The sequence below is a fragment of the Salvelinus fontinalis genome, chromosome 5, assembly GCF_029448725.1.
Source record: "Salvelinus fontinalis isolate EN_2023a chromosome 5, ASM2944872v1, whole genome shotgun sequence".
Taxonomy (NCBI): Eukaryota; Metazoa; Chordata; class Actinopteri; order Salmoniformes; family Salmonidae; genus Salvelinus; species Salvelinus fontinalis.
The window spans coordinates 9,708,695-9,722,155 of NC_074669.1; the positions used below are offsets into that span (position 1 = coordinate 9,708,695).

The 13,461-nt window shown below is 41.7% G+C and overlaps 1 protein-coding gene across 2 annotated transcripts; it reads right to left on the reverse strand.

Annotated features, from left to right (window-relative positions):
• Nucleotides 1–9,164: 9,164 nt before the first annotated feature.
• LOC129855061 (troponin I, fast skeletal muscle-like) lies at nt 9,165–13,259 on the reverse strand. Of its 2 annotated transcripts, XM_055922345.1 has the most exons (7): nt 12,961–13,259; nt 11,683–11,715; nt 11,494–11,530; nt 11,167–11,292; nt 10,361–10,450; nt 9,812–9,985; nt 9,165–9,667 (listed from the first exon to the last, which is right to left on the reverse strand). In XM_055922345.1, the coding sequence occupies exons 2-7, from the start codon at nt 11,688–11,690 to the stop codon at nt 9,584–9,586; spliced, it is 519 nt and encodes a 172-aa protein (XP_055778320.1). In that variant the 5' UTR covers nt 11,691–11,715; nt 12,961–13,259; the 3' UTR covers nt 9,165–9,583. The 2 variants fall into 2 exon arrangements, with proteins under 2 accessions (XP_055778320.1, XP_055778319.1); XM_055922344.1 differs by lacking the exons at nt 11,683–11,715; nt 12,961–13,259 and having other exon boundaries at nt 11,494–11,559.
• Between the last annotated feature and the right edge of the window lie 202 nt (nt 13,260–13,461).

Sequence of the window (13,461 nt, forward strand, 5' to 3'; positions counted from 1 at the left end):
TATAATGCAAATTTTTTAGGAGTTTTTCTGGACTGAATTTAGTATTTACATTTTTTATTTCATAAATAAGACCCATGTACTTTCAATGAAATATGCAATATGTTATTATTCAAATGAAAAATAACTAATGAATTTGTCTTTAATTTCTTATTTCTTTGGTAAATGTATATACACAAACAAATATTTGAAATCTGTCCCCAAATGAAATATATTTTTACTTGAAATCTAATATTTAATAAAATCTCTAGCGGTAGTTAAAAACTAAAAAAAACACCCTATTCTTATAACCCTATCATAGGTTGGTACAATTGTGACCCCTGACCTTATTTTATTTATTTTATTTTAGGTACTTTTGAAACTCAATTCATGTGTAATGATTATTATTATTTTTTACTTAAATGTTATTTATGTTTCTTCAGAGAAAATATACATGTAGTGATGTCCTATGTTTTTTTTGTTATTGTATTGTAATTTGAAATGTAATAATAAAAAAGAAAAAAAGAACAGAACTGTGGGGAAATTCACGTGCTCATTTTTACAATGAGTCTAACCAGGGAGGGTAAGGATGGCTGATTATTCTAACGACCATATGGAAAGACAAAGAAAATAACAGAAAACACCAGCAGTTCATCCAAAGCAAAATGTATTTCTTCACTATTGACTGAGTACTTTTGATTAACCTCTTTCAAAAGGTGGATTGCTCTTTAATCCGTGAGATATTTTGTGCCTTGTTTATTTATATAAGTAATTTGGGTTAATGTCCCTCAGAATTAAAGCCTATGGTCAAAAGGCTATGTTTTGCATGATCAGCTGTTTAATAACAGCACAGCTTCAGTCAATTGCCAGCAGCATACCACCCTGCATACCACTACTGGCTTGCTTCTGAAGCTAAGCAGGGTTGGTCCTGGTCAGGCCCTGGATGGGAGACCAGATGCTGCTGGAAGTGGTGTTGGAGGGCCAGTAGGAGGCACTCTTTCCTCTGGTCTAAAAAATATCCCAATACCCCAGGGCAGTGATTGGGGACACTGCCCTGTGTAGGGTGCCGTCTTTCGGATGGGACGTTAAACGGGTGTCCTGACTCTCTGAGGTCATTAAAGATCCCATGGCACTTATCGTAAGAGTAGGGGTGTTAACCCCGGTGTCCTGGCTAAATTCCCAATCTGGCCCTCAAACCATCATGGTCACCTAATAATCCCCACTTTACAATTGGCTCATTCATCCCCCTCCTCTCCCCTGTAACTATTCCCCAGGTCGTTGCTGCAAATGAGAACGTGTTCTCAGTCAACTTACCTGGTAAAATAACGGTAAAAGAAAAGAAATAAATAGTACTAGCTAACATAGCAGCTAGATACCCAAACAAGTTGAAGTTAAACAGAGCAAACATGCCCTCTACTGACCATTCCTGGGACTGGTGAAGTGAGGTAAATTACTGTATTAAAGCTATAGGCAAAACTCGGGAAACCTATGAAGTGATTGGGGAAAATGAACCACAGCAAACCAAATGACTGTAAATCACACATCTCTTGTTTTCAAGTTCATGTTAATAATGTGTGTCTGAAGGCCTGTATTTGGGGCCTAGTTTGGTAGTACAAGTACATATTCCTAATCGTATCCAGTTCTGCTGTTACATGTATGGTCATTCGTCATCAGGGGAAAAAACTGTGATCAACCAGATATTCACAATGTGCATGGGGCTTTGAGACTACATTCCCATTCTAATACCTAATGCCACCAGGGTCAGTATGTCTCACATTCAATCCTCCATGGGGCGCACATTCTTCCTAGTCTGCAGCAGGCAGAGGCCCTGGCTTTTCGATGGGAACAGAGGCTTCTATAACCCAAGAGACCTGGGCTATGTCCGAAATGGCTTCTTATTCCCTATATAGTGCACTACTTTTGACAGGATGCCATTTATGATAGCCATAGCCCAATGTTCTCAGGACCTGGACCATTCCACAGGCTGAAGCGAAAGGCTCAACATCCAAACAGTTCCAACAGGAAGAGTCTTGACTGGGTTACTATGGGTCATTAGAGCAGGCTGGCAGCAGTATGACCTCATATCCCTGCTATGAGCCGCCTGCATCCTGGGGACGTGCTACCTGTCCCAGACCTGCTGTTTTCAACTCTCTAGAGACAGCAGGAGCGGTAGAGATACTCTGAATGATCGGCTAATGATCGGGCATTTGGCACCGGTCCATGGTAGCAAGGCAATCCATTCTGACCAGCTTCGTTCGCTTTAGTTTCCGCACATCCAGAAAATGCCTCAATTGCTGATACAGTCGTAGTTAACATGCATTATTGGTGGCTCTGGTAATGGTTAACCTGTTATGATTAACCTGGATTTGGGGTACAGTGTAACCCTTCCTATTCTGTCATTGTACTGTGAGCTTGGTACAGAAGTAAAGGCGATAAAACAGTGACTGAATGTCAGAGGGTATCATTGGATGATCACAAATAGGAGGAAAGGCCCTGTTGGCTCTGTAAACTGTTGGTATTATAAAGACATTTCAGTTCTTTCTGGATAAAGAGACATGAAACAGACACAAGGTCAACCCAAATCTCTGCCAACTATAATGTGCAAGCCGCCAGTGGTGTCTGTTTTTTGGTCTTTGCTTCAGTCAGAAGTAGGTTCAGGTCGGTGAAATAATGACCATGATGATCATGAGGAAAACAGAAGGGGACTTAGCTGAAGTAAATTGCTTCCATATGTTGACTCTAGACAACTGATAAATGCTACCTTGTGAATGCTGGCTCTGTTTCTAGGGCTGTCCACCAGCAGTGTGTTCTCTCACATGCTCATGGGTTTGAAATAAGCCAGAACCCACCGCAAGTCATGATATTACTGATAGAACATGCTTGGCAGCACACTGGGTATGCCAGTATAGGCGATATGACTACCAAATGTGACCATGTTTCATCTATCAATGTCATGTCATATTTCCGCACGGCATCTGTCCGACAACCAAGTCGTAACATTGAAAGGTCCTGACTATCTGAATAACAACCAGGCCGTAACATTGACAGAGTCCTAACTATCTGAATAACAACCAGGCCGTAACATTGAAACGGTCCTGACTATCTGAATAACAACCAGGCCGTAACATTGAAAAGGTCCTGACTATCTGAATAACAACCAGGCCGTAACACTGAAAAGGTCCTAACTATCTGAATAACAACCAGGCCGTAACACTGAAAAGGTCCTAACTATCTGAATAACAACCAGGCCGTAACATTGAAAAGGTCCTGACTATCTGAATAACAACCAGGCCGTAACATTGAAAAGGTCCTGACTATCTGAATAACAACCAGGCCGTAACATTGAAAAGGTCCTGACTATCTGAATAACAACCAGGCCGTAACATTGAAAAGGTCCTGACTATCTGAATAACAACCAGGCCGTAACATTGAAAAGGTCCTAACTGTCTGAATAACAACCAGGCCGTAACATTGAAAAGGTCCTAACTATCTGAATAACAACCAGGCCGTAACATTGAAAAGGTCCTGACTATCTGAATAACAACCAGGCCATAACACTGAAAAGGTCCTGACTATCTGAATAACAACCAGGCCGTAACATTGAAAAGGTCCTGACTATCTGAATAACAACCAGGCCGTAACATTAAAAGGGTCCTAACTTTCTGAATAACAACGATGCCGTCATTGTAAATAAGAATTTGTTCTTAACTGACTCGCCTGATTAAATACAAGTTTAAAAAAACAGTTCTTCACTAAATTTCGAATTTTGCCCCTCTCAAGTAATAAGAAAAACATCCTCCATTTGGAAGTGGAGACAGAGGATCAGCAGCCAAATGATGAGCAACGCATCCCAGCTAGAGTGCATCTCTTCCCCGAGAAATCACTGACAGTAAATCTCCTACAAGGAGTCTCCTGAACAGTGATGGAAAAAGTACCCGACCTATCATAATTGAGTAAAAGTCGAAAGTATTTGGTTTTAAACATACTTAATTATCAAAAGTAAATATAATTGCTAAAATATATTTAAGTATCAAAAATAAAAGTATAAATCATTTCTAATTCCTTATATTAAGCAAACCAGACAGCACCATTTTCTTGTTTTTTAAATTTACAGATAGCCAGGGTGTCACGCCCTGACCTTAGAGTTCCTTATTATTTCTATGTTTAGTTAGGTCAGGGTGGGACTCGGGTGGGAAAGTCTATGTTTTCTATTTCTTTGTTTTTGGCCGTGTGTGTTTCCCAATCAGAGGCAGCTGTCTATCGTTGTCTCTGATTGGGGATCATACATAAGTTGTCATTTTCCTTTTGGGTTTTGTGGGGTGTTGTTTTCTGTTTTCTGTTTCGTGTTTTCTGCCTGACAGAACTGTGCGCTTTCGTTTTCACGTTTGTTATTTTGTTTGAGTTTTTGTTTTTGAAATAAAGGAATCATGAACGCTTTCCACGCTGCGCTTTGGTCCACTCTTCTTTCGACAAACGAGAGCCATAACACAGGGGCACGATCCAACACTGTCATTTACAAACAAAGCATGTGTTCAGTGAGTCCGTCAGATCAGAGGCAGTATGGATGACCAGGGATGTTATCTTGATAAGTGTGTGAATTGTACCATTTTCCTGTCCTGCTAAGCATTCAAAATGTAACAAGTAGTTTTGGATGTCGGGGAAAATGTATGGAGTAAAAAGTGCATCATTTTCTTTAGGAATGTAGTGAAGTAAAAGTTGTCAAAAATATAAATAGTAAAGAAAAGTACAGATACCCAAAACATTTACTTAAGTAATACTTTCAAGTATTTTTACTTACTTACTTTACACCTTTGCTTCTGAATATCGTGTCTGATATTAAGATTCTAACAACAACCGTGTGTTATATAGACTAATTTAAGAAAAGTCACTTTGAAAATGGCAAAGTGTTTAAAAAATAACATTTGTTTTGACTCATTATGATGCTGTCGGCTCTCCTAATATTAAAGTTGGTGAAGTCAGATGATCCAAATATAGCACTGTGGCATCTCTTTGCATTCGGAAGCAGGGTCAGGGATATACTTAGCCAGTCCTCCAGTCTCAGCCCTGCTCATTTGAGCTCCTTGGAGGTAACCTAAGATGCTCAGCCCGGGTCTGACTTGCCTTCATGACCATAGACAGAATGCTATGGTATCACTATGCCAGTGGGAGGAGCTTGCTGCCTGGAAAATTGATATCAATACTCACAGTCTAAGGCTAAGCATTTAACATACCTCCACAGTTCAGATATTGAGCGTGAATGGTTGGTTTGGTTCTAGGATGGGCACATCTGAGTATATCTGTTTTCATTAACTGATAATGTTTGTGGGTAAATAGCTTACTGCATATGTTTATCCGCTAATGTCTTCTTAATAATAATATTGTATCTATCTATTTTGACATACTCCGGTCATATTTACGAGAACCCATACTTGGATAGCTAACTCTTGAAATCCTTCCGTCAATACAGATGTAGTTAAAGTGTCACGTTCTGACCATAGTTCTTTTGTGTTTTCTTTGTTTTAGTGTTGGTCAGGACGTGAGCTGGGTGGGCATTCTATGTTGTGTGTCTAGTTTGTCCATTTCTATGTATGGCCTGATATGGTTCTCAATCAGAGGCAGGTGTTAGTCATTGTCTCTGATTGGGAACCATATTTAGGTAGCTTGTTTTGTGTTGGGGTTTGTGGGTGGTTGTTTCCTGTGTCAGTGTTTGTGCCACACGGGACTGTTTCGGTTTGTTCACGTTTATTGTTTTTGTATTTGTGTTCATGTTCAGTTTTCCCTATTAAAACATGGACACCTACCACGCTGCGTATTGGTGCGATCCTTGCTACACCTCTTCAGAGGAAGAAGAGGACGACAGCCGTTACATAAAGCATCTTTTAGTTTTAATCGTACCTCACATATGGAACAATCTTCAGAATACCCTTCAACCATTCAGTTGGACACGTTGGTGCCTTTCGGCAGTTCAGATTGTTGGTATAGGACCTCTTCACAGAGGATTGTTTTTCTATAATTGTATTTTCATATTTTTTTGCATCTCTAACTTTGAATGTGGAATTGCTGCTGGTCTTGTCAAAATAAACCTCGGTCTCAATAAGACTCCCTGCTAAAATAAAGGTAAAAAAAAAATGGCAGCCCAAACATCCTAATATTTCAACATATGGAGGCTTCCTCTGGTGGAGCATGTGGAAAATTACTATATATATATGAAATCAGTTATCATTATCATCAATATTATTAAAGGGCATTCATGTGTTAACAAATATGGTACACTAATATCACATGACCATTTCCCAATGCCTTTCCATTTTTTTATTTTATTTTTTTACAAACTACGGTATACATCTGATAACAATTTGTTAATCTGGATTAAATAGGAGGTTGATGACTTAGCAAATCATAATTGGTTGTTCAATCCAGGGTTGTGTGTTTGTTGTTGTTTTTCAATTTTCAATTTTAAATATAAATAACAAAAATAGAAATATTAAGTATTTTCCCCTTATCTAGATCCATGGAATCCTGTAAATGTTAGTTATATTTATTGGGTTGGATCTATTCATTGCACAGGTCCAATTTCCAGATCTGTCACGAACGTCAAAGGTAGAGAGTGAGGACCAAGGCGCAGCATGTGGAAAATAAGCCATCTTCTTTTATTTCTCTACGAAGATGAACATGAACCGAAACACTTTAACAAACTAACAAAATAACAAAATTGACGAACGTGAAGCTAAGAATGAACTAGTGCATACATGCAACATAGAACATCGACCTAGACACAGTGACAATCACCCACAAACAAACAGTGAGAAACAACCTCCCTATGTATGTCTCTCAATCAGAGGAAAACGAAAACACCTGTCTCTGATTGAGAGCCATACAAGGTCAATTAACCCTTTAACCCAACATAGAAACACAACACATAGAAATGCCCACCCAGCTCACGCCCTGACCAATAAACACATACAAAACAAGAGAAAACAGGTCAGGAACGTGACATAACCCCCCCCCCCCTTAAGGTGCGAACGCCGGGCGCACCAGCACAAAGTCTAGGGGAGGGTCTGGGTGGGCATCTGACCACGGTGGTGGCTCAGGCTCCGGACGCTGTCCCCACACCACCATAGTCACTCCCCGCTTCTGTATCCCCCTCCCAATGACCACCCTCCAACTAAACCCACCTAAATGAAGGGCCAGCACTGGGATAAGGGCCAGCACTGGGATAAGGGCCAGCACTGGGATAAGGGCCAGCACTGGGATAAGGGCCAGCACTGGGATAAGGGCCAGCACTGGGATAAGGGCCAGCACTGGGATAAGGGCCAGCACTGGGATAAGGGCCAGCACTGGGATAAGGGCCAGCACTGGGATAAGGGCCAGCACTGGGATAAGGGGGACTCTGGCTGGTCCTGGCTGGGGGACTCTGGCTGGTCCTGGCTGGGGGACTCTGGCTGGTCCTGGCTGGGGGACTCTGGCTGGTCCTGGCTGGGGGACTCTGGCTGGTCCTGGCTGGGGGACTCTGGCTGGTCCTGGCTGGGGGACTCTGGCTGGTCCTGGCTGGGGGACTCTGGCTGGTCCTGGCTGGGGGACTCTGGCTGGTCCTGGCTGGGGGACTCTGGCTGGTCCTGGCTGGGGGACTCTGGCTGGTCCTGGCTGGGGGACTCTGGCTGGTCCTGGCTGGGGGACTCTGGCTGGTCCTGGATGGGGGACTCTGGCTGGTCCTGGCTGGGGGACTCAGACGGGCAGCTCTGTAGGGAGGAGACGGAGAGACAGCCTGGTGCGTGGTATAGGCACTGGCTGCGCTGGAGAGGAGGAAAGCTCTGACAGCGCTGGACAGGTGGGAGCAGCTGGAGAGAGAACCCGGAGAGACAGCCTGGTACGGGGGGCTGCCACCGGAGGACTGGTACATGGAGGTGGCACCGGGTATACCGGACCGTGAAGGAGGACACGTGCTCTTGAGCACCGAGCCTGCCCAACCTTACCAGGTTGAATGGTGCCCGTAGCCCTGCCAGTGCGGCGAGGTGGAATAGCCCGCACTGGGCTATGCTGGCGAACCGGGGACACCATTCGTAAGGCTGGTGCCATGTATGCCGGCCCGAGGAGACGCACTGGTGGCCAGATGCGTTGGGCCGGCTTCATGACATCCGGCTCGATGCCCAACTTAGCCCTACCAGTGCGGCGAGGTGGAATAGCCCGCACTGGGCTAAGCACGCGTACTGGGGACACCGTGCGCTTTACCGCATAACACGGTGTCTGACCAGTACAACGCCCTCTCACTCCACGGTAAGCACGGGGAGTTGGCTCAGGTATCCTACCCGGCTTTGCCACACTCCTCGTGTGCCCCCACCCAAGAAATTTTTGGGTCTGACTCTCGGGCTCCCAACCGTGTTGCCGCGCTGCCTCCTCATACCAGCGCCTCTCTGCCTTCGCTGCTTCCAACTCCGCCTTGGGACGGCGATATTCCTCTGGCTGAACCCAGGGTCCTTTACCGTCCAGGATCTCCTCCCAAGTCCAGGAGTCTTGGGTTTTCTCCCACTGCTGTCGCTGCCTTTTTCCCTGCTGCTTGATCCTAGTTTGGTGGGTGATTCTGTCACGAACGTCAAAGGTAGAGAGTGAGGACCAAGGCGCAGCATGTGGAAAATAAGCCATCTTCTTTTATTTCTCTACGAAGATGAACATGAACCGAAACACTTTAACAAACGTGAAGCTAAGAATGAACTAGTGCATACATGCAACATAGAACATCGACATAGACACAGCGACAATCACCCACAAACAAACAGTGAGAAACAACCTCCCTATGTATGTCTCTCAATCAGAGGAAAACGAAAACACCTGTCTCTGATTGAGAGCCATACAAGGTCAATTAACCCTTTAACCCAACATAGAAACACAACACATAGAAATGCCCACCCAGCTCACGCCCTGACCAATAAACACATACAAAACAAGAGAAAACAGGTCAGGAACGTGACAAGATCTAAATGCAAGCTTGGCATAACACAAATTAACATCCTACAGCAAGGCTGCTGGATCAATTACAGAATCTCAAAGATATTGTGATCTAAGGGCTCATCTGGGCAAATATGCACGCACTCTTTGAGTGTAATGTTTTCGCTGGCAGAAGCACGCCCAGGGACAATTTGGGCCTAACAGGCAATGATCTTGTAGGAAAACACTACAAAAACATTCACAAGCTTTTTTAATTGTTTTTATTTTTATTTTTTCGTTAGTGAATGTTACAGATGCAGATTTATTACTCCTTTTAGTGAATGTTACAGATGCAGATGGAAAGCTGTGTGATGTTAAGAGTGGGTAAAGCTACAAATATTTACCCTTTCCACCTCACTATACAATAGCCAAAAACATTTGCAAATTGCACTGAAAAGTTAAAAAGAAAGAAAGAGAGACAGCGAGAGAAAAAAGAGAGAGAGAGTGGGGGAGAGAAATATCCAAAACCATAGTGTCGAATACATATTTGAACCTACAGTATCAAAAAATAACAGCATTTTAAAATCAAAGATCCTCTTCCTGCAGGGATGCCTAACAACAAGGTCATAGAAATCCGTCTCTGTACCACAATACGACAAAACACATGACTGAAAAATTTATGTGTTTAACCCTGAAACTTCTTCTTCCTGCCGTCCATGCCAGCCTGTTCATCAACGTTCTTGCGCCAGTCACCAACTGCATCCACTGCCTGCATTACAGAAAGTTTGTGATGTCACAAATAGAGGATAAATATGAAATAACTGATCATTTCCCCAAAGCTCAGAACACATTTGGGACACAATACTCGGGTACTGTGATTCTCTGCTTTGTAGGTTTCCACACAAATACCCACCTCCTCTTTGACTTCCTTCTTCACTTCTTTCAGGTTGGCTCTGAAATCCATGGAAGCCTTGTGCTTGGTGCCCAGCAGAGCCTGAAGCATAGCATCAGCAGACATACGCACTTTCTTCAGAGCTGGCTTCTTTATGCCCTGGATCTCAACCACTTTCATTCTCAAGTCCTCAATCTGTGACATGAGCAAGTCAGGAGGAAGATAAGATTTGTTGTGTCAAAAATCACATTTTACTTGTCACATGCGCCAAATACAACAGGTGTAGACCTTAAAGTGAATGCTTACTTACAAGCCCTTAATCAACAATGCAGTTTTAAGAAAAATTGTGTTAAGAAAGTATTTACTCAGATAAACGGAAATATATATATTTTTTATAATAATAATAATAATTAAAGAGTAACAATAAAAGAACAGTAGTGAGGCTATATACAAGGGGTACCGGTACAGAGTCAGTGTGTGGGGGCACCGGTTAGTCGAGGAAATTTAGGTAATATGTACATGTAGGTATATGTTTGTTTCATGATGAGGACAAGATGAAATAGAATCTACCTCCTTGTCTGCCTTCGTCACCTTGGACTCTGCGTCATATCTGTCCTCATCAACCTTGTCGATGGTATGGGCTAACTTTTTGAGCATTTCCTGTTGGTACACATACACATCAAATCAGTCAGGTAATTTGTACGAGAATCTCTTCTCTCCTGAAGGAATCAGTCTCTTCAGGCAACAGTTATTTAGAGTCTGTGTACTTTGTAGGCAAATCCACATTGCTTATTACAAGAACCACCAATTGTGAGGCCTAAATACGTTGGAGTAGACGTTTTATTTATTAATTATTATTTTTTTGACCTTTATTTAACCAGGTAGGCTAGTTGAGAACAAGTTCTAATTTACAACTGCGACCTGGCCAAAATAAATCAAAGCAGTGCGACAGAAACAACAACACAGAGTTACACATGGAATAAACAAGCGTACAGTCAATAACACAATAGAAAAAAAAGAAAGTTTATATACAGTGTGCGCAAATGGCATGAGGAGGTAAGGCAATAAATAGGCCATAGTAGCAAAGTCATTACAATTTAGCAGATTAACACTGGAGTGATAGATGAGCAGATGATGATGATCAGATGATGGTGTGTAAGTAGTGATACTGGTGTGCAAAAGAGCAGCAAAGTAAATAAAAACAATATGGGGATGAGGTAGGTAGATTGGGTGGGCTATTTACAGATGGACTATGTTCAGCTGCAGCGATCGGTTAGCTGCTCAGATAGCTGATGTTTAAAGTTAGTGAGGGAAATGTAAGTCTCCAGATGTGTGAAGGTTGTGTAAATGAATGAATTATTAGCATTGTATCGTACCACCAGCGCCGCTTGATCTCCAGACAAATCCAGGGCGGGGAGCTCAGCCATGAAACTGGCTTTCTCCTGCACAGCTTCCTTTTTCTCCACTTCAATCAGCTCAAACGCAATCTGGAGCACCAAGCTCTGTAGGACAAAGAAACATAGTAAAGACAAACACAGTCTACTATGTAGTATTGGTCCACAAAAGATTACCAAAAGGATTAAAGAGGTTGAAAAGTTATAAAACCAGTCTAATTTATGCCCAAACTAATTCAGTCAACTATTGGACATTGGTGTGTAATACTTGTTTCATCCAATGCACCACAATTCATTGACTTGGTTCACCTTCAGATGATGCCTGCGGCTCGATGTCATCTTTTTACTGTGAAAAAACATGGATTTGACATGTTGTTAGGGATATAACAGGTATGTGCATTGTTGAGAGAACATAAGGGTGGATTGGACATGTTTTGTGTCAGGCTGAAAGTCTGGAATTACACTTTTAGTGAATGTTAGACAAATTTCAAGACTTACTCTGACATCTTGGCTGTTGTTGTGTTTCACACCCTGCACAACAGAGAAAACTTGCTTTGATACTTATGATTAAAAAAGAAACATTTGTAATATCAGTAGGGTGCAATAGGTGCAAAAGCGAAGGAGACATGTCTGGTCTAAAGATCATACTGTGATATTGAGCTGAAGATTGGGGAACACTTGGCCAAACTAGGTTCTTAGGGGAAATATGATACATTTTCAGAGCTAGAGTCTGAAGCAATTCCGAGAAAGCTATATCTGGACTGCTAGAGTCGTCTGACTTGTTTTATGGTTGTTAGAATGTGAAACCCTAATCAACTTTAACTGCTGCTGCCTTCAGAGACGCAATTTATTGAGTTATTAACCTGCCGCGGTGCTGTATATCAGAAAATCCTTCCTAAATACATAAATCAACAGCATCTTCTTCATTCTGTAGACAGATGTCATCGTGTTGAATCAAGGTACTCACACTCATCAATGGATATAATGGTTTGCTATTTTCTTCCCCAAAATTTACTGTAAGTCTCAGTTAAAAGTTATTGATAATTGAAAACATAAAAAAAGCGTTACTGTCCCATTAATTCATAATCTAATCTAATTAATTATTTAATTTCAAATCATCATGTCAACCACACAATTTAGCAAGCTAAGATCTATCGCAAAACTCCACTTTTTATTTTTGTTGACCTGTACATATCAATTAACATGGCATTTAGCATGCTGTCTATTACACAGTACTGCAAAGCTGTTACTCCATCCACCACCTCAAATAAACATGTACCACATTTCTTGAATGGAAAACGAAAAAACTTTCCCTGCTATCATATTCTCCATCACAATGTATAACACTATGAACTTGCCATTTTATATTGAATTAACAATAATCCAAATATAATCACTGAATCTCACATAGAACATTCTGTGCCTGAGATCTTTATCTGAAACTCAATAACTCAGAGGTCTGTATTTATGTTGTGTCTTTACCAGCTTTGACTGCTAGAGTATAGCCCCTAACCAGAACCGTAGTCAAAGTTTTACAAAAAGAAAGAAAGTCTGACTTATTTACCTCAACGTTTTCACCTGTTTTTCCAGGTGAATATATCTGTTCCATATGTTCCATTTGGTAATGATCCATTAAGTGGTGAACAGAAATACACCAATGTGCAGTGAGTGTGTTGGATTGTTAAGATTGCCATCGGTTGGGAGGCCCTTTAGTCTATTTATATTCCTTGTGCTTTTAAGAGTTTGATAGAGAGACAGGAAAAGAGAGATTCTCACCTATGAGAGGAAGAGGAGGAGGGCAGAACACACCAGGAGGAAGAATGGAAGACTAGCACCCTGGCAAGCGACATGCGGTGAAACGTGAAAACGGTATATATGGTGTCGGATGATGCATCAGCAGAAACGCTGGGTCCTCTTTATGGAAGTAGTTTCCATGTCAGACCAATGGAACATCGAGCTCCTGAAATACACTATGCCCAGCCCTGTTCACCTCATAAATGTTCTTTCCTTCAAGATGTCTTTCAAGACATATGTTGCTCTGAGCAGTAAGTATAGAATTACAGTTCAGTATGGGAGGGATAGGGAAAGTATTTATAGATAAGAGTGAATATAAAAAATATGATACTGTATTTCTAAAATCTAAATGAATTGAAGTGGGAGTCTACTTCAACAAGTGAATCATAGTAATATAATTCAACAAGTGAATCATATTATCAATTCTAGAAAAACAAGTACTTGAAAATCCTAATACAGTTTTAAAAGTGGTTATTTTATCGA